The 21,157-nt window shown below is 41.1% G+C and overlaps 1 protein-coding gene across 3 annotated transcripts in view; it reads left to right on the top strand.

Moving 5' to 3' along the window:
• Window positions 1-21,157, top strand: part of TMTC1 (transmembrane O-mannosyltransferase targeting cadherins 1) — a 232,797-nt gene that overhangs the window by 142,449 nt on the left and 69,191 nt on the right. For all 3 annotated transcript variants that reach the window (XM_033116672.1, XM_033116673.1, XM_033116674.1), the window contains 2 exons: window positions 3,588-3,709; window positions 17,995-18,162. In XM_033116672.1, the coding sequence (XP_032972563.1) occupies window positions 3,588-3,709; window positions 17,995-18,162 (290 nt within the window). The remainder of the gene's footprint in view (window positions 1-3,587; window positions 3,710-17,994; window positions 18,163-21,157) is intronic.

The following is a 21,157-nucleotide window of genomic DNA, read 5'->3' as shown; positions in this document are numbered from 1 at the left end:
CCTGAAGACCTGTGTTGCCTTGAGGAATATTTCTTAGGGAAATAATGCAATAATCCTCTGGCATTTTTGCTGATTGTAATTTCAGCTATTTGTGAAGGACCCGAAGGTCCAAGACGTATGAGAGTTTACAACAGGGATAATAGCTCCACAGAGGGGTTGTGAAGAGTAGACTAGAATTTATTTAAACTTGCCCAAATTGTAGGGTTGCAGTTTGGGAGTCAGTTAGCCAGAGAGTGAGCCTAGCTCACAACCCAGCTCAGTGGTGATTCCCATCGAGGAATCTAGAGTCTAATGGAGGAACTAGACCCATAACAGATGCAAAAAAGAGAGCCTAATAACTATGTAGCCATCCAGTTGTCAGCCTTACTCCCAGGGCTGAAGAGCTGTACTCTCATCAGCTCCCCTGAAGATCGATGAGTGAGATGCAGACAGCAAGGGGCTAGAGCTGCCAGGTGAATCTCGGGTTGAAATAAAGCTGGGCTGCACGTAGAACTACAAGCACCTGCTCACCCCAGCGATGCACTGTACTGTTTGTCTGAAACCTGTTTAGAGGTGAGAGAAAATATGATAACAATAATGATAATAATTACTGTAATGAAGCCTATTCTCTGGCTTTCTGGAAGGGAGCAGCCTGCAGTGGATGTCATTGGTCTGTGTTGAGTGGGGCAGAGAGGAGTCCTCGCCTCGTGCACACTCACCCACATGCTGCTGGCACAGTGCACGTGATGTATCTGTGTGTGTGTGTGTGTGTGTGTGTGTCCCCTCATCTGTGACCAGTGCTTTGAAAGGTGAACTGGGAGTATGAAAGGGAGGGAATAAACCACAAGCTACCAGGCTAGACTTGAATTCTGGAGCTGGATTTCCTCAGAGGTGATTGTTGGTTGTGAGAAAACCATTTGCTTGGTCGGATATGTAGCTGTGCCTGTAACAGCTGAGCAGCTGAGCGACTCTCTGGGCACCTAAGATGGGTGTTAAGAGATTTTTACCTCCTCACATCCTAGGGGGCTGCTTCTTGTATCCTTCTAAGCCAGAAAGACAATCAAACCTAATACATATGACAGTGAATCTGTCACACATTTTTCCTACAGGTACAATAGGTATCAATACCCTTTCTTTTGTTTAACTGATCATCAAATTAAAGCTTTGAAAAGAAAATTAATTGTCTGAAGTTGCACAGCGAATCAAATAACATGTATTATGAATGGCCATGTTATTAGCTCTTTTAATTCTCATGTCTTTTCACCCCCCAGTGTAATTTGGAATAAGTAAATTTCCATTTGCTTCTTTTCCTAGAAATAAATGCACTTTGTGTACTTTGGAAAATGCCACACATTTTCTTTTTCCCCTCACTCATACTTTGCTGGCATTTCATTTGACTCTATTAGGCTGAAATAAGCTACAAATTATTTAGGCAATTTTGTCACATCTGTGATCCACAGGATACAAACTTGGATTCCCTCCCAATCTTTCTCATTCTAGGAAATTCAGTCACGTCCGTGACATATTTTTTCCTAACTTTCTGCTTGGCTGATCAACTCACAGCTTAGAGAAATATGTTTTTGGATATTTTCTGTCTCTCTTGACTGAATGGGGAGGAGGGAAGACAAAGGATATGATCAACTTAATCTGAGAATAAGTAACTTTTTCATGAATATTGTCTTTCTCAAAATAAAATAACAAAACTGCATTGACTTTGGGCGCAGTGCCACTGCCTTCAATTGAGCATTTTGTAAACAAAGAAAAATCCACACCGAGACCAGCCCACAACTACAAGACCAGCCCACAACTACAACAATGGGACTCCTTTGATCACAAAATCTTTGATGATCCAGCCTCACTGAGCCCCAAGTCTCACTTGTCTCACTTTGTAGCTAAGGCATGGAAGGGCTGATTACGTGTCCACTCAAGGTGACTAATGATGTGTTGGTGGCAGGGCCACAACTTGAATCTAGACATCAACTCTTGGACGCTGACTTGCTTTTCTTTCTTCTATACATGTGGGGCCCTTTAGTAGCTCCCTGTTGCCTCTAGGTGAAGGTCAACTCCACAGAGAGTATGTAAGATCTTCATGATTTGTTACCTGCCAACATGTATAGTTTTATTCCCTGCTTTGTACATTCTGGAATTTGCCTCGCTGTGAGCACCTCCCCCCACAATCACAGCCAAATTTGCCTTGTAAGCATTCACTCATTTTTCAAGCCCAGATTGTCACCTCTACCAGAAAGCCCTCTCTACCCTGTTCCCTTTCTCACACCATTTTTTTTCTCTTGCCTGGTATAGTTATTCATTTATTGATTTATCCATAGAAAATGTAACATTATTGCATTCATTGCAGTTGAAGCTTGTTATGAAAACTTTTCTTTCATCTTTTAATTCTAAAGTATATGGTTCCTTTACATAAAAAAATGAAATCATTACTTACAGACCTGTAACTATTTAAGGGAAATTGTCCAAATCACATTTGTTCATATCGACTTGCTCTGAGAAATTTTATTGTTATATATGTTGTCATTAAAAAAAACCAAAAATTTTATTAAAATACAGGTGACAGATATCTCAAGATGTTTACTTTGTATACTTAAAGTATTAGTATTTGTATAGGGAGTCTTATTTATATTTTTGAAATTGTTTTATTTAGTCTTTTACAAATAAAAGTAGTAGACTATTTACAATGCTCGCAAGAAACATTTAAAAGTGTAATATGGAAAGTTCTACTTTGTTTTCTTAAACTTTTTGAAAAGGAAAAAAAAATGCCCTCCAGTACATTAGGGTTTGTTTTAAATATACCTCTCTTCAAGTTTGTTCATGTTATGTAAACTCATGGAAAAACGAACTACTTTTTACAGTGTCAATTACAACACATTAGTAGTAGTAAGCAGAATTTGTTTCTGTGAACTCTAAATGACAGAAATATCTTTACCAATTAATATGTACAATATTACAGAAAGGAGCTTTGTCAATTTAATGAATTCTTGTAATTAATTTTGATCCCCCAAAATTTCACGGAATAAATACTTGCTTACTGGCTAAATTTGAAAGGTGCTATAAACTCCTCAGCTCAAATGATTTCCCTTATTGGTGCCCTAAATTTTACCATTTGCGTTTAATTTCCTTTATGCGAAGGTCTGCTACTCCTGCTGATGGTGGTGGTAGTGATGCGTGTATGTGTTTGTGCATTCCATTTCTGAGAGGACTGTGATTCTCCATGATGCCTTAGTGAGCCTGAGTATTATCAGTTTCTTTGCTCCCTGAAAATGAGTCACCTGGGGTGACAGGGTTTGTGAAAGGGGCCAGAACCAGGAAGCCAGGTTGCTGTAGGGCCAGCCCAGAACAAAGAGTAATGGTCACTGATCGTATTATGCAAATATCAGATGTTTCTGGGTGGCAAATCTGTGAATGTTTTGACATGCCAGAGGTTTTAGCCTGAAGGCTTTCTCTGATGAATTCAGCACCCTGATCAAAAGATTTTCATTGGTCTAATTTATTCATTCCTTCAGTGAGAACTTGACAAGTAAAGAGACGGTTAAATGCTGACTGAAGTGGAATTAAACCCAAATTAATTTGTCCTTCACTATTGTGTGTTTCAGAGACTGGAGCACAAGGAAGTGTTAGTGGGCTTGTTGTTCCTGGTTTTCCCGTTCATCCCAGCCAGCAATCTCTTCTTCAGGGTGGGCTTTGTGGTGGCCGAGAGAGTCCTTTACATGCCGAGGTAATTACTTCTCATGATTTCCTCTTTATGAGACCTGCCCTCTGTCACCAAACTGGCAGCTCCAGAGACAGTCCTTTAGTGTCTAACGATTAGATCCTTGTGCAGCTAAGGTGCTTATTGCCTCAGCTTTGAAAACAGCCACAGAGAAGGTTGGATGAACTCAAGTTGGCACTCATGCACTCTAGTTTCCAATGGCTTTACCTCCAGTTCAAAGACTGGCAGTTCCAGGTGCAACACTGACTGGACTATAGTCAGGATTTTAGCAGCAATCATTTGCCGCAGCATTCTTTTCCAAATATCTATGTTTTATTAAACATAGTTATAGTAATCCTCTAGAAACATTTGTGGATTTGCTTAAAATTATCAATTATGTTAAGTAGCATGATTGTAATTAACTTTTATATTCTTCCTTTCTCTCTTCATCTCTTTCTTAGTTTTTAATTTAAAAATAGGAACAATCTTAAGAAAATTGCCCTTGAGGAAAAGAAAAATTGGTTTAAAATTATAAAGGACGCTCAGACGTGTGTGATTACATAATGGCACCTAATGCTGAAGATTGGAACTGGGCTAAAGCTTGTCTGGTCTCTTATTCAAATAGCATCATTCCAAGACCACGTTTCCTTTCAGATGCCTGCATATGTCCCTGAAATGGTTCTGCCGTTTATTCATTGTGTGATTTTGAGCAAGACAGGAAACATTTTGCACCCATGTTTTCTCACTTTTAATAAGGATGTTAGTAAACTTGCTAAGATTAAGTAATTTTATGAGTGGTGTATAAGACTGAGCTTTTGTAAAGGCAGCATCATAAACCAAAATATTATAAGGAAATCATTAGTTTTTATTTATTGATATTGAGTTAAAATTTTAAGTTGATTTTTAATTTAAATATTCATTTAAATATCAATTCATAAAATTTAGTTTTATGAATTGACATTGAGTTAGAAATTTTAAAAATACATATAATTAGAAATGAATCTCTTAACCTTTTATTTCCCCTCAAACCAAGTACCTAACAACTTTCTTAACACAGTACAGCATCCTGTTTTGACTTAGTTAAGGGAGAGCAGCCCTGAATTTTCTGTATGTGTCTTCACCACAATTTGGAAAGGAGATTATTTCTTGGTAAATACTGTTTGATAAGGACAAAAGTACAACACACATGCTTTGTATTCTGTGTTGCCTTAAGATACCAGGCTTATGAAGCCTTGTCAATAATAAGGAATATGAAGGGCTACAGGGGACATCAAAGTCTGTTCTAGATTTGTTTTTGCTTAGACCAGTTGAAAGTGTCTTCAGTTAGGTTTTCTTTGCAATACTGTTAATTCCAAATTCAGTCTTCATTTCATCAATAGATATTGATAGAACACCTTTGCAGGCCAGGCTTGCTGTGCTGGAGTCTGAAGCTACAAAAATAAGTGAATCTCAGTTTCTTCCCTCTGAGAATTTACTAATTGTTGATTAACAAAATGGCATCTTTCACTCTAAACATTTAACAGGTCCTACTCTTCTTTAAAATACTATTATTCTCATCAATACTACTTTAATATTTATTATATCAAAACTTTTATTGTATGTCAGCCACTATGCTAAGCATATTAAATTTATTATGTCAGTTAATTCGCACTGTATGTGGTTCACACCATGCCCCTGAAGTCAGAGGGCTTGTGTTGGAATTCTGGCTTAAATATGAGCATGATGTCCCTAAGCCTCAGTTTCCTCATCTGTATTAAATGAATGTACTGGCACCAAACTCAGTGAGATATTGTGAGATGATCATTAAAAAAAAAAAAATTAGAGAGTGTTTTGCATTGTACATGGTCAGTAAATATCAAGTATTATTATTATTGATATCAGCTTCCTGAGGTAGCTGATACCATTATCCCTATTTTACAAAAATAAAGCCTGGGCTCTGAGAAGTTAAGTACCCTGCCCCAGTTGACATAGTTGGCAGAGATGGAATGCAGATCCCTGTCTACTAACAAATCACTTACCTACTAGAATTGGTTGCTTCTCTGATAGTAACATCTTAGTCTTCTTCTCAATTGAAAAAAAAGGAGGAGAAAATCCCAACTTAGTAAAGTACTTTAAGCTAACTTCCATCCGGTGATCAGGACTTGATACTTCCCAGAGTCCTGCAGTCTAAATCCTCAGGAGTCTGGGGTTCTGGGTGACAAAGAATTTCATGCGCAACATGCTTTTCTAATCCTGATACAAGAGAATACTTTGTGTTAAACAAGGGGTTAATTTTTTGTTTTTCTGGGAGAGACCCTTAGGTAAACACAGGAGTCCATAATATTGTCATTAACCCTTTGTGGGGTATCTTATTTAAAGTAAGGGATTCCTCTCATCCAGGGAGTCGTGTCCTCCAAACACCCACAAAATCATGCCAGCTCTGGCTCTTCCCATGTCTCCATATCTTTAATAGATCTTTTTCTGACTTCATTTTCTCTAAAATAGACAACGCTTTGTCCCTGCCCTTGTTTTCTTGGGATAAGCTGCTTTGGATTAAAATAAAAGATCTGAATATGAAGAAACCATCAATATTACCAAGAGCAATTGTCTGCCTCTCAGAAGCAATTTGGATTTTGCTGCATTTGACATACTTGGTGCAGAGTCATCCAAAATCAATTTCAGTAAGCTGGTCTTCATCAAGGATGACTGTCCTTTTCCTTTCAAGTCCCTGCATCTACGCATTGCGGCGTTGGCGCTGTCATCCTTTTCCAAGGATTTCTCTTTTCTGCCCAGCCTCTCCTGGATTAATATCCATATCATCCCTGTGCCCAAACAGGCCCCTTCCCCCTCCAGAGTTGTAGTCTCTGCAGATGCCAAAGCCGTGTGACAGGGAGGTGCTGGAGGTGCTCTCCTGCATGATCCTGAGGGCTGATGAAGAGGTCAGATCGCCAGAGCAGTTGCACAGCTCTGAGCACAAACCTGAGAATTAACACAGAGTTTGGTAGGCTGGGGTTGAAAGACACCTAGGAATTTCTGAGTGCGACATTGTACCTCTAGTGAATCCCAATATTTCTTGACAGTCATTGTAACTAACTTCATAGGGGAGCTGTTTTACTTACTGCACTAGATTCCATTGTTATCTAAAATTGCAACTGAAGTGGCCCAGGCCGAGTCAGAAATTCAAACCAATGTGGGGAAACTTCTTTGCTGTGTATTTAGGGAGTTTCTAATGACTTCATCAGACACAGTTCATAAATATTGACAGTTTTCTATGAAAATGGGGACACTTTCCAGAAATGATTTTACCCAGCAGTGACCAGCCACCCATCTCAGTGAGAGTGGTAGACAGTCAGGCAAAGAGCTGCCGAAATCTTCCTCGGGGCCACAGAGAATTTTGCAGATGCTGTAGGTTTCCTTTGGAAGGTGTCAGAGCACTGGATTACGCCTTGCATCAAATAAACCTACACACTGGCTTTGATGATGGCGAAGAACCTGTCCCAGCCTTTTATATACACAGGAACCTTCTCTGCATGACTCACTGTCCCTTATTGACCTTGACAAGAAACAGCCGTTTTCCACAGCATCCGTACCATAGTGCTTTGAGGAAAACATAACTTACAGTGTACTCAATGGCACTCCTGAAAATGCAGGTTATGATCTTTATGCAGAAGTTCCGTGTTGTCTCACAAACTTGAGCAAACAATGGGGAAGTGGAGTAAAAAGTTCAATGTGTAATACTCCTAAGGAAGGCTACCTTCCTACTCATTCAATGTTTCAAGTTATTATGGAGCCAACTTCTGGCTGTAGAATCTCATTCATGAACACCGCAGAGGTCATGGCCACGCTCACTGCAGTCCGGGTGAATCCCGTCAGTCCCAAGGGGCTGATTTGGCCATTTTATAAGAAAAGTGCAGAGCAAGTCAGACCAACAGTGCTCTTTCATCGTCCACCTTTATGCCTAATGAAGACTGAAAATATCACCCTCCTTTCACTTGCGCTTTGAAATCTGTGGATAAAAGGAACAGAAATAGGCTTCTATTTAGCACTGCATGGCTGTAGGGTCAGTTTTACCACTGATTTACAAAGAAATTGGAATAATCTTTTTTTCTGGTGATAAATGCCGAGTTTGTCCATGTCCTTTTTGAACAGGCAGGAGAGTTTGGGGCTTAAATCCTTCTTTCACAGAAATTTTGATCTCTTATTCTTATCTTAAGAGAAACATATAATTTTATGGCTACCTTTTTTGTATTTTAACACACTAAAATGTTTCAAAGAACTAAAATTCCTTAGAATCAATGAAGCAGAAATAGTTGTTGAGACCGCTCAAATAAATTCACAAAATGTGTTTAGATATTTATTCACATGCCAGATTAAGGGTGATATATTTAGTTAAGTGCTAAAGAACAAATTCCTAGGCTACTTTAAGAAAGCATGAATGAATGGAGAGGAAAAAGAATAGGCAGGAATAAGTGAAGGCAGGGACCATATTTTGGCTAGAACTGATCCAAAATAATTGGGACCACAGAGGGAGAAGTTAGATAACATATATTTGAGGGATGAAAGAAAAATAGAAAGTTGCCCTACCCTTACAAAGAAATGCCATTTGAATTGCATAGTCCCTAATCCTACGAACTTGTTAGACATGGAAAACTGGGGAAAAGATGCCTCTTGTTCATTTTTAATTTTGAGAAATATCTTCAAATCATACCTATCAATTTGAAATGAAATTTTTAATCTTACACAGGTTGCTACTGAACCAATACGGCAGTATTCTCAGGATGCAAAATGAGAAATATTACCTCGGAAGTAACACTACCTCTGTTATCTGATATTGGGGATACCTTCTGATTAACCATCTGTTCATGTGCTTCTTCAGAGTTGCTAGAGGAGAGTGATGATTATTTAAGAGTGAATCAAAGTTTTACCAAATATTAAAATCAAAGAAATTTTTTTTTTTATATCAACAATAATTTTCTTTAGCAAATCCAATAAGAAAAAGATTGAACTGGGAACAGCATAGCCCAATCTGTCCCCCACTGGCTGGCAGTCTTGGGGAAATCGTTTCCTGTCTGTAAAACCAGAGGTTGACCTTGCTTGGTAGTTCCCTGAAACCACAGAGAAGCAGGGACACACAAACCTCTGTCAGTTTCTCTTCCCCCCGCCCAACTGTCCTTTTTTGGAAATTTTACTGGTTTGGGAAATCTAAAACTCCAGTAAACACTGCTACATGATTTCTAAGGTCCCTTTCCACTCCCAAGTTCAACTGTTTTGTGATTCAGAATAACCTTGATGAAAGCATGGGTTTTTTTCCCCCTAAGATCTTAAAGATTTTGTCACACATTGGAACGGGACAACCTATGTCTGCTCAGTGTCTGCAGGATGGGCTCAGTGGGGAAAGGGAGACAAGTTCCCTGGGGAAAGGCAGGGAAGGAAGGACTACTACCATGAGGACAGGCTCCCTGACGGGCCTGAAAGTGGACGAGAGGCATTGATGTGGGATCTGTACTGTGACATAATACCTAGGGTGTCCGCAGGAGCAGCAAGCACAGGTGAGGCTTAGAAATTCATGGGGGCCAGCAGCAACAAGGGATGTGTGTCAGCAGGAGGTGGGGCCCTGACCACTGAGGCGGGTGACAAGAGTAAAACCAGATCTCCCTCTTTCAGAGGGTGATAGTACAGGCAGTTTATTAAGAGAGGCTGCAGTCCATGAGAACAGGTCAAAAGTTTGTCTATCCATACCGAAGGACAAACCTCCGTGGGGAATACTCAGGAACTGAGCTGAAGCCTAATATCTAAAGAGGGGCTCAAAGCATGGGGAAGAGTGCCCACAAGGCTGACTGGTACGGAGTTCAGCATTTGGTCTCTTTAAGGCCATGGCTAGTAGGACTGGGGCAAGGGAGCCCCTACTAGGACACAAGTGATTTTGAGTGTGCCAAGTCACAGAAATAATAGAAAGCCCAGGAACCAGGCAGAGCCAGCTACTGAGTTTGTTTGCTTCTTAGTTTGAGCCTTTGTTTGAAATTCCCATTAGAGGGAGGGGAAAAGCAACTGGGGCTTGTCACAGAGCCACTCAACTAAAAGGCTAGGAGATAGATTAATTGGCAGTTTTCATGGTTATGAGGTCAAGTGCGCCAGTGCTCTGAGAATGTGTGTGTGTGTGTGTGTGTGTGTGTGTGAGAGAGAGAGAGAGAGAGAGAGAGAGAGAGAGAGAGAGAGAGAGAGACAGTCAAATTACCTAAGTCCATATAATTATTATTTACTTTTAGCTCTGAATTCATTTATATGCATTTCTATCGTGGTCATCTTAAAAGAACACGATGTTCTTTTGTCATAATGAGAATGACAAAAGGAAAGGAGAAATGCTGTGCATTGTTACACTAGGGGACAATAAAGTGAGGTCACATGATCGGAAGAAAAAGAGCGAAGTAAAGATCCATGATACTGTTGAAGAGGCAATGCAAAATTTGGGTAAGAAAAAAAGTAAAGAAGTCTTTTTTTTTTTTTTCCCACCTTAGAGAAGTATTCCAATGTTTCTAAATATGGTGTCTTCTATGTCGCAGATTCTGTTTTAAAAGAAAGCTGAGTCTGTCAAGCTTTCCCACCCTTCCCCATGTCTCCACTTGTCGGAAGGACAGACCTCCAGTGTCACAGAGTCAGAGGCTGTCTGCTGGTGAATCACCTACATTGGGCTTTCAAAAGTAGATTCAAGTATTTTTCAGAATACCGTAGAGTAAGGATGGGAATATTGGACTTCAGTGTGTTTATCTCTTGCTGTATGAATGTGGACAGTTGCATCCAGCCCTTCAAGATCTGGACTCAGATGAAAGTGTGTGATCTGGGAGCTTGACCTCATCCAGTGAGGGTTCCTCTCTGAGGCAGTGCCCAGGCAGTGATGGTATTGGGGCTGCACCAGACTGGGGGTCGGTCACCAAGACATAATGGGGTGAGTGCTGTGTGAAGGTCATGAGCAGGAACGAAAGCAGGAGGACTTTGCTGTGGGACTCAACGGAATGTGTTATAAAACTAGAGATTATCAATCACTGACAAAGATAACACACAACAGAGCAGTGGTGAGAATGAAGTGAGCGGAGAGGAGGTTGAGGTGCTCATGGACTGAAGACCAGTTGGCCAATCTGATGTGCTCAGCAACTTCCGCTGGGCCCAGGGTGTGAGGTGAGGATAAGTTTGAGCCATTATTTACTGGACCGCAGTCATGGCTTGCAGCCCTGTTAGGAAGGATGAGTGTGTATGTCTGTGAAGTCCTAAATGGTGAACAACAAAGGTCTTAGACACAAGAGTTTGAAAGTAAAATTTGGAGAGTATAATTTGGATTCAGATGAGACTAAACGGAATAATACTTGTGAACCATATCGTAAGCTGTGCTAGGTCCTTGCCAGTCATTATTTCAATCTGCCCTGTGCAAATGAGGAGATCGGGTCATTCGAAGTCAAAGGAAAAGAAAGCAAAAGAACTGTGGGCTTCTCCTTCTTCCCCAGCCTCTTTCTTTCTCCTTCTTTGGTTCTACAAAGCTCTTCATTTATTTTCTATCCTCAGGTGCTCAAAAGAGAACAACCCTAGCTTAGCAGGTTAGCGTGCTAAAACACAGTACTGCAGGAGGCTATGAAATACGCCTCTGTGAGTGGAGGAGAGAGACTGAAGCAGAGACACCATACGCCCAGAGTCCTGCCTTTGGCTGTGACTTTGCCTGGATGGTGTAGGTGGATTGAAGTGTTGTCATGTCAGCCTCCCAGCCCTCAAGACCCCTTGCTGTTATTAGTGAATATATTTCTTTTTCCGTTGGATTCTGCACAGGGAACTATCTCTCAAACCCATAACTTCTTATACAAATTTTAGTAATCTGAAAGTATCCTGTATACTCTTTTAGAACCTTGGATTGTCTTGCTCTAGTATCCGTTGGGACCACCGTTTTGTATGTCTGTTTTCTCATAGTACCTGACACAATAGATGTTTCATATAAGAGGATTGTCGAGAATTAAAGAACACTGGACACAGGTAACAAAGCACGGGCCTGTGTGCTCAGGTCTGTGTTAATATGGGGACTGGACGAGAGGATGGCAACAACTAATGGATTGCCCATTAGGCGTTTGCTTCAGAAGTGAAGAAGCGGCCTCTAGAAAGCGGTGCTTTATGGAAGGAGAAATGACAGAATTCAGGCCTAGAGATGAATATTCTATAGGCGGGTAGAGAAGGTGGTCTTTCTGGCTTTTTAGAAGGCGCTTTCGAGTTCGTGAGAGGTATTTGCCTTTGGCCAAAAGGCCTCTTAGGCCCAGATGGAAAATGTGGCTGTGACTGCTTGCACCAGGTAGGGAGGGGAGGAAGCCAGGCCTGGGGTGAAGGACCCGCAAGAGGGCACCTCCATGCCCTGAGAATGGACAGTTCTCTGGGTGGTAAGGAATTGTGGGTCTTAGGATCTTCAGGCCCAACTTGGATTGATTCTTTTTTTAAGTTCACTTTATTTCAATGTGAGCTTCTGATACCTTCAACTGCAGTGTTCACCCCTCCGAGTGACCTTGGAGGCAGCCCCTGTCCTATGCTAGGTGCTCAGGGTGCAAAAATGAATCCACCGACTGGCCTGAACTTCAAACAGTTAATGCTTTATCTGTTATCAAAGTCTGATACAAAAGCTTCCCTGTGCATTAAGTCACTTAAAAGATTACACTTTACATTTTCTTCCCTTTCACAAAGATGGTGAAAAATTTGAAATGGGGATAAAGGAAGATTTGCTTAGTGCTTTTTGTGTTCGAGGTCTATGAATTCACATTAACATAAATACATGGCTATGTATATTTCACATCCTACAAGTGTATCTTACTTCCTGCAATATTTTGTTCTGTAAAACTGATGTGTAAATCATACCTTTCTGAAGCAAACAATATTGTACAAGGAAGTTTGCCGTTTGAAATATGTTTTTGGTGAATACTCTCAAAAGATTTATAATTGCCTTATTTTGGATAGTTTGGGTCAGTCTGGACTTTGATAAAGTAGATTTTTGATTTTTGAGGTGTATTTACAGACCTAATCACATTTTATTGATGTTTACAGTGCATTTTATTGAAGTATTAGAGACTAGCATGCTAAATATACGTATGAACACATAAACACTGCCCTTGAAAGCACTGATACCTTGTAATCGGTTCACAGAACACATCCACATACATTATTTCACTTATTCCAAACAACAGTCATTTAAGGGAGCTGTATTTTAAGCTGCCTTGAAGGCAGGCAATGTTAAGCCTTGGTAATATAAACAAATAAGGCTTCCCGAAGCTGAGCAAATCTTCTGTGGCCACGGAACTAGTGAGTGGCATAGAAGACCCAGTTCCAGACTCTTTCTTTCCCAATGAATTCCTTTCCCTCACTGTGACCCCCAAACTTACAGTCTGCACTAGGACACTTTTGTTTCACTGCAGCTAAGTGTGTCCTAGGCACCTTAGGAAGTTAGTACACTTACAAGATGCTGGTATAGACATCTCTTTCTACCTGGAAAACACACTTTACACATTTCCTACCTCGTACTCTAGTGAGCAGCCAATAATTCCCTAAAAATAATAGTATAGCATAGTCATATAATATCATTTTTATTTAATATGTATCAGATATTGTGCACAGTATAAAATTATTGCTTCCTTTTACAAAATAAGAACATGAAGAAGTAGAGAATTTGAATAATTTGTCCAAGATCAAGCAATAGTATCAGAACTGAGATGCAAACGGGTATTTTCCTGAGTCCAGAGCCTTGCATTTTGTGCCGGTCTTGGTCTCATCCGTTTTCGAGCTAGTAGGTGATCTAGGAAGTTGAGGAAGTATCTCCTCTTCAAAGAGGGAAAAGAGAATTAGGTAGTTCTCAGAAGGTGAAAGCAATAGCTTTGTTCTCCCAGTAGTTCCTTAGATATGCTGAGAAAAGAACAGAAGAAACTGATTTCATGGAGAAGTAAATGTAAAGAAACTTTCCTGCCGACCCTACACCCTTAGGATGGGGTGCTAGGGAAATGCACAAGAGATGCCTTGGGGGTCACTTTCTTGGACTCTGAATACACTCTCACATCCAAATACATTCAATCTTCTGAGAAATTTTCCCACACTTCAGATATTTGAGATAAAACAAGAACAAGGCAGGAATGGGGACCCTAAGGAGTCTTGGTTTCCAGAAGCTGGCACCTGGCAGGTTAAATCTGATCTGAGAAGTCCCTGAGCACGTCCTGGTGCTTCTAGCCCCAGCACCAAACACCTGTCCTGGGCTCAGTGACAGGGTTTTGCTGTTTCTTCATTTTGGGTCAACATCCGTAAGACTGGAATAAGATCTTACCATCAGATAATTTGCCATGTGGGAATTCAGCTGATCAGAATGAAGTTAACTAGGGATATGGTTCATTTAAACAATCCAAAGTTAGGAATTCTTTAAAGTAATAAAATGGGAAGGTTGTGTCTATCTTATATCATTAATGTTATAGATAAACTCTCAAATGAGTTGTTAGAGCTTAAGTTAAAAGGTAGAATTTCAGTTCCACTTAATAGCAAAAAGATTCCCTTTGCTCAATACAGTTAAACAAAAAGGGAAGCCATGGCAGTCACCATACAATGTTGGGCCCAGAGGAAGGAAACTGTCATTTTTTCAGGTTGATGGAAATGGGAATGAAAGTGTTGTTCTGTTAATCCCTTAAGAGCTTCTGGACAAGGTTCTAGAAAGTACATGTATACTATTTACACAATGATTAACTGCTCACAAAGTTCTGAAACAGCAGGTTGCAAATATTTTTTATTCTAATGTGAAAGGACAAACATTGTTTATTTGCATTTCCTGTTCATTTCCCTTTGGACGTGCATCATAAAAGTAGAGAGGAGACATGCAAGTGTCTTTAGTTATTGTATGCACTGCGGCTTGTCAAATCACGTTCAAAATTGGAGATGGCATCTGCTTGTGAATGAGAGAGCATCTCTGTGCATCAGTGATTGATTTCGTTCTCTGAGACAGCAGTGGTGCTTCTCAGTTTTGCTTTGAAAATGCATCTCGGTACTGAGCTGAACCAGCCAGGAGCCAGAGTTTGGCTCCTGGTTTGCAAGGTTATGATTTTGTCAACTGTCAGTGGTTTGCACAGACTCCTTTTTGCTCTGTGTGGAAGTGTCTTGTCAAAGCCCAGATTTTCCTTAACTAGATAAACCAGAGCTAAATGTAGTCTGGTTTCATCTCCCTGGAGGCCAGAAAAGCATGTAGTTTCTCATTTGCTTGATTTTCCACTTTCAAAATGAGGACTTACCCTGCCTGTCCTTAGCGATGGAGAGAGAACGATTCTCGCTCCTGTTGCTGAGATATTTAAAGATGAAATGCCATAATAGAGAAGCATCTTAGCCTCTGTGGTATTGTGTTCAAGTTTTTAAGAATGTGATCCTCTCTAAGAAATTTGCAAACCTAAGGGGAGATTATTTTATATAGTTTAACATTTCTTTAAACCATATGTTAATACAAGGACTTTTGAAAAAAATTATCATGTTACTTATAGTGATACTTGTACTGAGTGGCAATGAATGGTATTCCTCTTCATTTTGGTTGTAGCTGTGGCCCATGAGTGGAATCTGGCCCGCCACCTGTTTTTATAAACATTTTATTGGAATACAGCCATGCCCTTCTTTTACGCAGTATCGATGGCTGTTTTCCTGCTACAAAATTAGAATTGAATAGGAGGCCTTATGGCCCGAAAAACCTGATGTATTTATTCCCTGGCCCCTTGTAGAAAAAGTATGCCAACTCTGACTATAGCAGTGTGAGGCCCTGGGTCTTCTGATCTGACTCTATTACTGGCAAGTTATTTAAATCCTACAGGCTTTAGTTTCCTTATTTATGAATGGAACATACTGAGGATTGTTTTCAAATTAGATAATATATTTCAAGCCAGGAATGCCTTTGTCCCAGGCCCTATAAATATTGTGGACAGCCCCATATAAAGCACTTAGCGCAGTGCCTGGCACATAGGAAACAGTCAGCATGTCACGTAGCTTTTCGCTCCTTACCGTCTTCTGCCACTTTACAGCCATTGCTCAGGAGCTTGTGGGATCTTAGTGTTTTCCTTTCCCACTGCTGTGCCAGATGGCAGCTCTGTTTCCTACAAGGAGGCAGAAAACAAAACTGAGATTTCATGAATGGCGTGGTTGGGAAGGAAGTAGGTGACGCTGTGTTATAAGGTGTGAAGAACACAGGAATGAGCCAGTCAAGTCAGACCGCCAACAACAGGATGGCATATGGAGCCTGGGCTCTGGAATCTGAGATTCCTGCCTTTACATTTTTGCTCTGCTGTGTACGAGCTGAATGACCTAATTCAGCAAATCAGTTCGCCTTTCTCTTCTTTAGTGTCTTCACAGGTTAAACACTAAGAACAGTGACCCACAGGGATGCAAGGGGGAACTGAGCTCATATAAAACGTGCTTGGCGCATAAGATGTGCTCAGTAGATTTTAGCAATCCGTGGTGCTGCTTTATGAAGGCAGGGGTGAGAAGACATCTGCCCCTGGAGATGTGGTGGGGGTCTGCCTGGTGCACTCCCACCCGTGCATTTCAGAGCTTTGTTCATACGTCACCTTTTCAGTGAGGCTTTCTCTGACCACCCATCTTAAACCTCAACTTCCTCCCCACCCTGGACTCCCTCTTTCGCTTTCCTGCTTGATTTTTCTTCATGGACTTGAGTCGCCATGGTGGCCAGTTGTGCCACCATCATGGTCAATTGTGCAATATGGGAGATTTTTAGAAAATCTTAATGCTTTGAAGGCCAAACATAGGGAGCTGTAGAAGTAGAGGAAGGTCATTTTGTTTTGTTTTGTTTTCACTAGTGACTCTGTGTTCTGGCATGTGCAAGGCTTTACAAGGTGCTTGTGGCAACCAAATTCAGTGATGGAATTGGGGCCAAGCCCTCCTTGACTCAAACCACCATCCCTCAGTGATGAGTAGGGTGGTGTTCCCCTTTGGCCAAACAGGAAGCCCTAAAACTGTGAGAATTTTAAGACCAACCAAATCATGGAACTTGAAGTAGGCAGTTAGAGCTTTAACTTGATTCTCAGGGTCTCCAAGTCAGAAACCTCAAATGTTTCTCTCTCGTTTTTCTACCCTTGATACCAAAGCACAGACATTTAGAAATGAGAACAGAAGGAAAGTGTAGAGATGTTTCTTTTAAAGAAAGCGTGTTTAGACATGAGAATACTCAGGTGTTTCTTTTGTAAAATCAACCTGCTTCACTAGACTGGAGTTCTTTGAAGGATGGCTTCTGTTTTATTCATAATTCTATTTTTAGGACCTGGCATATTGCCAGTACATAATAGAGAGAGAATGAATAAATAATTGAATAAGTAAGTGGGCTATATTAATTTGGGGCTTCTTGTAGCAATAGTGTCTGACTAATATAGGATTTCTTTACACAAGCTTGCTTTATTCTTAAAATATTCTGGAATAATTTGTAGCTGTCATCTTTGGAATGAAGCAGGTCTTGACTAAAATGCTCACTACAATAATGGATACAGCTAAATGTTTGTGTTTTTCTGAGGCCGGTTGGCAGGCAAGAAACACCCCCATGGGTGTGCAGATAAAGTGAAGGACCGCATACCGGTCACAAAGCCAAAGGCTTTTAGAGACATGATAGCAACGTGCCAAAGTTGCACTCTGATTACATGAGGGGTTTTTTGGTGTCTGTTTGGGAAGCCAAGCCAGCGTCAGCAAGATAATTGTGTCAATACAGCTTGTCTGTGATAAACTCCAAGCTGCATGGCCCAGGAGTTGGCCTGGGGGTAGATTTTCCTTCAGGGTAAGGACTTTGACTAGCCAGCACAGGGACATACCAGATGGCACATCCCTAGGGACAGAGACCAATGGCCCTTAGTGACCAGTATCCTTCCCAGGACCCGGTAAGGAGCTCTCGGGTTACTGTCTCCCACAAAGCTGTGATGGGATCTGCTGTAGCACAGAGTCCAGATTTGGACGCAGGGTGCCAGTAGTGTGATACAGTGCCAGAAAGATGAAGCAAGGGTCAGAGGGCCCATTCAGGACCCAAGAGTGTCCGTGAGGGACTTCTCACGGTGCCTGGGCCGCTGAAATCCAGGGCAGTTTGAGCCTACAGGATGAGCCTGTTATTCTCCACACGGATACCAAAGGACCAGCCAGGGCGCTGGTGTAGCTAAAGAAGTAACATGTGGATGTTGTGTAAGATAGCGAGTTTGTATTTGTTGCTGTCAGGGGGCAAGCTTTATTCAAAAGTTAGTTACGTGGGGTAGAAGGCTCAGGGGGTCTCCATTGCACCCTCACAGTAATCCTGCTTCTCCCACCCTGTTTTCCAGCATGGGCTATTGCATCCTGTTTGTGCACGGACTGAGCAAGCTCTGCGCTTGTCTGCATCGCTGTGGGGCCACCACCCTGACGGTGTCCACTGTGCTGCTGCTGTTGCTCTTCTCGTGGAAAACCGTAAAACAGAATGAAATTTGGCTGTCGAGAGAGTCCCTGTTCAGGTATGATTAGACGCATGAAAGGGAATCCCTTGCCATTTGTTTTTTTGACTTACATATTGGTTTCCAAATACATGAGGTAACGTGGGTCGGGCACTATTTATTAATCCAGAAAAAAAAAATAGTGAAATTTTAAATGGAAGATGTAATTTTATTTTCAGTTTTAACTTTGAGTTTTAAAATGGTATTATATAAAGTCTTACGGGAGCTCGTGCTCAGTGAATTCATGAAAATAAGGCTCGTGGGAAGGTTTTGGGGTCTGAATTGAGATGGAAAATGATGAGTTGAGCTGTCAAATCAGCTATAAACATAAGGTAGCCTAATTTCATTGTTCAGACAAGTGAATGGGAAAGATGAGCACACAGCAAGAAGGAAGAGAAACACGATACATTTTCTTTGGAATATTCCAGGACATGAAGTTGTGATCTGTGCTCTCGTAGCTTTATTTTACACATTAATTGTGAATGAGGCAGTGGAAGACTTTTTCATCTCCTGGTTGATTTTCCTGTGGGGTAGAAGCTCTTTCTGAATATAACAATGTCAACCTAGAGACCTAAACTTGTCATAAAGTATAAACATTCTTTGGGACTGCCGCTCAGTGTACTGTGTTTCTGGGGCTTAGTCTGTGTCACTAATGCCACATACCCTGGTGACCTTCACCTGGGCTCCCCTGGCACTACCACACCTGGCATTCCATAGTTGTTTTCCCATTCTCCAGTCCATGCCCCCTTTCAGCTTTTGTTCTCACTTAGGACACAATTGGCCGATTCAATCAACACTGCTTTTACTTGGTTCCCTGCTCAGCGGGTACCCAACATTTATTCTTCGGAGGCAAACAACTAAACAGAATTAGGATCCCTTGGAAAAAAAAAAGGGAAACTATTGTAAGAATATAAGAAAGTGCACAGAATCGAAGGACAGGTGGACAACCTGGCACGTAGCAGACAGGAAGCAGGAATCTGGATAGTCTGTTTTGAGGGCTTGGTTGAGCACTCTCACAGGAACAAATGGATAAACTTACACCATTTGTGGGTTGTTGTTTTTTTCCCTTCTATTTTTACATCAAAATCCTGGGAAATAAAGTCCTCTGGCTGAGCTTGAAGTTAGGTCACGTGCCTGCCCCTGGTCCCCACCAGGACACTGAGATGACTGATCTGGTCGAAGAAGCTCCTCTGACTTCCATGGTCAAGTTAGGGCAGGCAGAGCACCTTGGGGTTCCACTGAGACTTCACAAAGGGAGGCAAGAGGGCATTCCCCACAGGCAATCCAAGGATTATAAGAGGGGCAGAGACTCTGGGCTGCCGAAAATGAGTGAATGAATCAATAAACGAATGAACGAACAAATAAGGCACATGTTCACTGCATTTTTCTACTATTTTCAAATAGTATATTTGATTCTGCTACTTGGCCATTTACCTTTCTTTAATAGAAAAAAAATATTCTGGCATGCATGTCTCGTTAGCTGATTTATTATTACTGTGTCAGTGTCATCATCATGATTTCAATAGGTCCTCTAGGGACCCGCTGCTACGTAAGGTTTTCTGTGCGGATTTTTTTATGAATTTTTCTCTTTTCAATTTTTGGCTTCAGATTCTTTGCCGTCTCTGTCATATCCCTCCATTTTCAGTGCAGTTCTCACACAGCACCATGGACTCGTTCCCTCCTACTACCCAGGACTGAGGTCATTCTATAAATACAGAGCATTGCAGTTCAGTAATATAACTTCCTTCTAGACTCTGTTGGGTTGTTTTTTTTTTTTTTTTTTTTGCTTTTGCTTCCAATAGTCAATGCATGAATGAGAAACTTTAAAATGGTTCTGCCCTGTGTTAAACCCTTTCCTTGAATAAAGGTACCAGCAGTGTTTGTATCATCTAATGATTTTTACTGCTTTGTCAGAGCAACTTTGGGAATGGATTTTGGCAGGCAGCAGTTTATTTCAAGGATAACAAGTTAGTGTTCAAACCCTCCACAACGGATGCCAGCCATTTAAGAAAAGAAAAACAAAAAGCTCATTGACCTTACATCCAGAAGCTTCTGTTCTTTTAGATGGAAGTATGTAGTAAGTCAACAGTTTATTACAAAAACACTGCCATTCCACATGTGTGTTTAAAGAGACATTCTGCCCTGAGAGGCCTTTGGTGATCAAGTAGAATTTTGTAGAATGTGCCAATCAAAGCTATTGATAGTTTTTCTAGAAAACTTTGCCAATTATAATTTATTTATGTCCTGAGGAAACTTTTAAGAATCTGAGACTTTAAGAATATTCTTTTACCTTCAAGACCAGATGTTTGTAGGTATTCATCTGTGCTGAGTAACGTTCAAATCAGTTGAGTAAACATTTACCAAGAATCTATGAGGCAAGATGGGGTTAGTGATTGAGTGTGGGGTCTGGGGTTAGACTTCTCAGCTTTACACCGAGTTCCCCCACGTCATAGCTGTGTGGTCTTGGACGAGCTACTTAACCAGCCCTTGCCTGAGTTTCTTCATTTACAAATTTGGAATAATACTAGTCTTTAGCTCCTGGATGTAGTATAAGAAGAAAAGACTATGTGAAAGATACACAGGATGGTGTCTGGCATATGGTGAACATGATGTAAGGTTTTCAAATGATTGCTATGTACTGTGTTCTAGGATATGAAGGAGGAGGACAAGAAGGAAGGAGGGGACGAGATAGAGAAACTGATTGTCTTTGGAGGAGCTGGGAGTCTGCATGGCAGTCAGACACATGAACACATTTTAATATAATGTAGCAAGTAGTAAACTGGGGTAGATGCAGGACACGGTATAAATGCAGGCAGGTGACTAAGGCCGACCCAGGCCATCAGGGCTGTTCTCTTGTAGGCCTGAGCTGAGAATGGAACAAGGAGGAAACCTAAATTAGCTTTGATGGCCCAAACCAAGAGTTGGCCAAATTGAGTCAGGAAAAGGTGCAAGTTCTACATACTCATAAGCTGAAGTTCTTGGCAGAGGCCCTGTTTCGGTTCTCCCCTCTGTTCAA

The sequence above is a fragment of the Rhinolophus ferrumequinum genome, chromosome 10, assembly GCF_004115265.2.
Source record: "Rhinolophus ferrumequinum isolate MPI-CBG mRhiFer1 chromosome 10, mRhiFer1_v1.p, whole genome shotgun sequence".
NCBI lineage: Eukaryota > Metazoa > Chordata > Mammalia > Chiroptera > Rhinolophidae > Rhinolophus > Rhinolophus ferrumequinum.
This window is presented reverse-complemented; position numbering and strand designations above follow the sequence as displayed.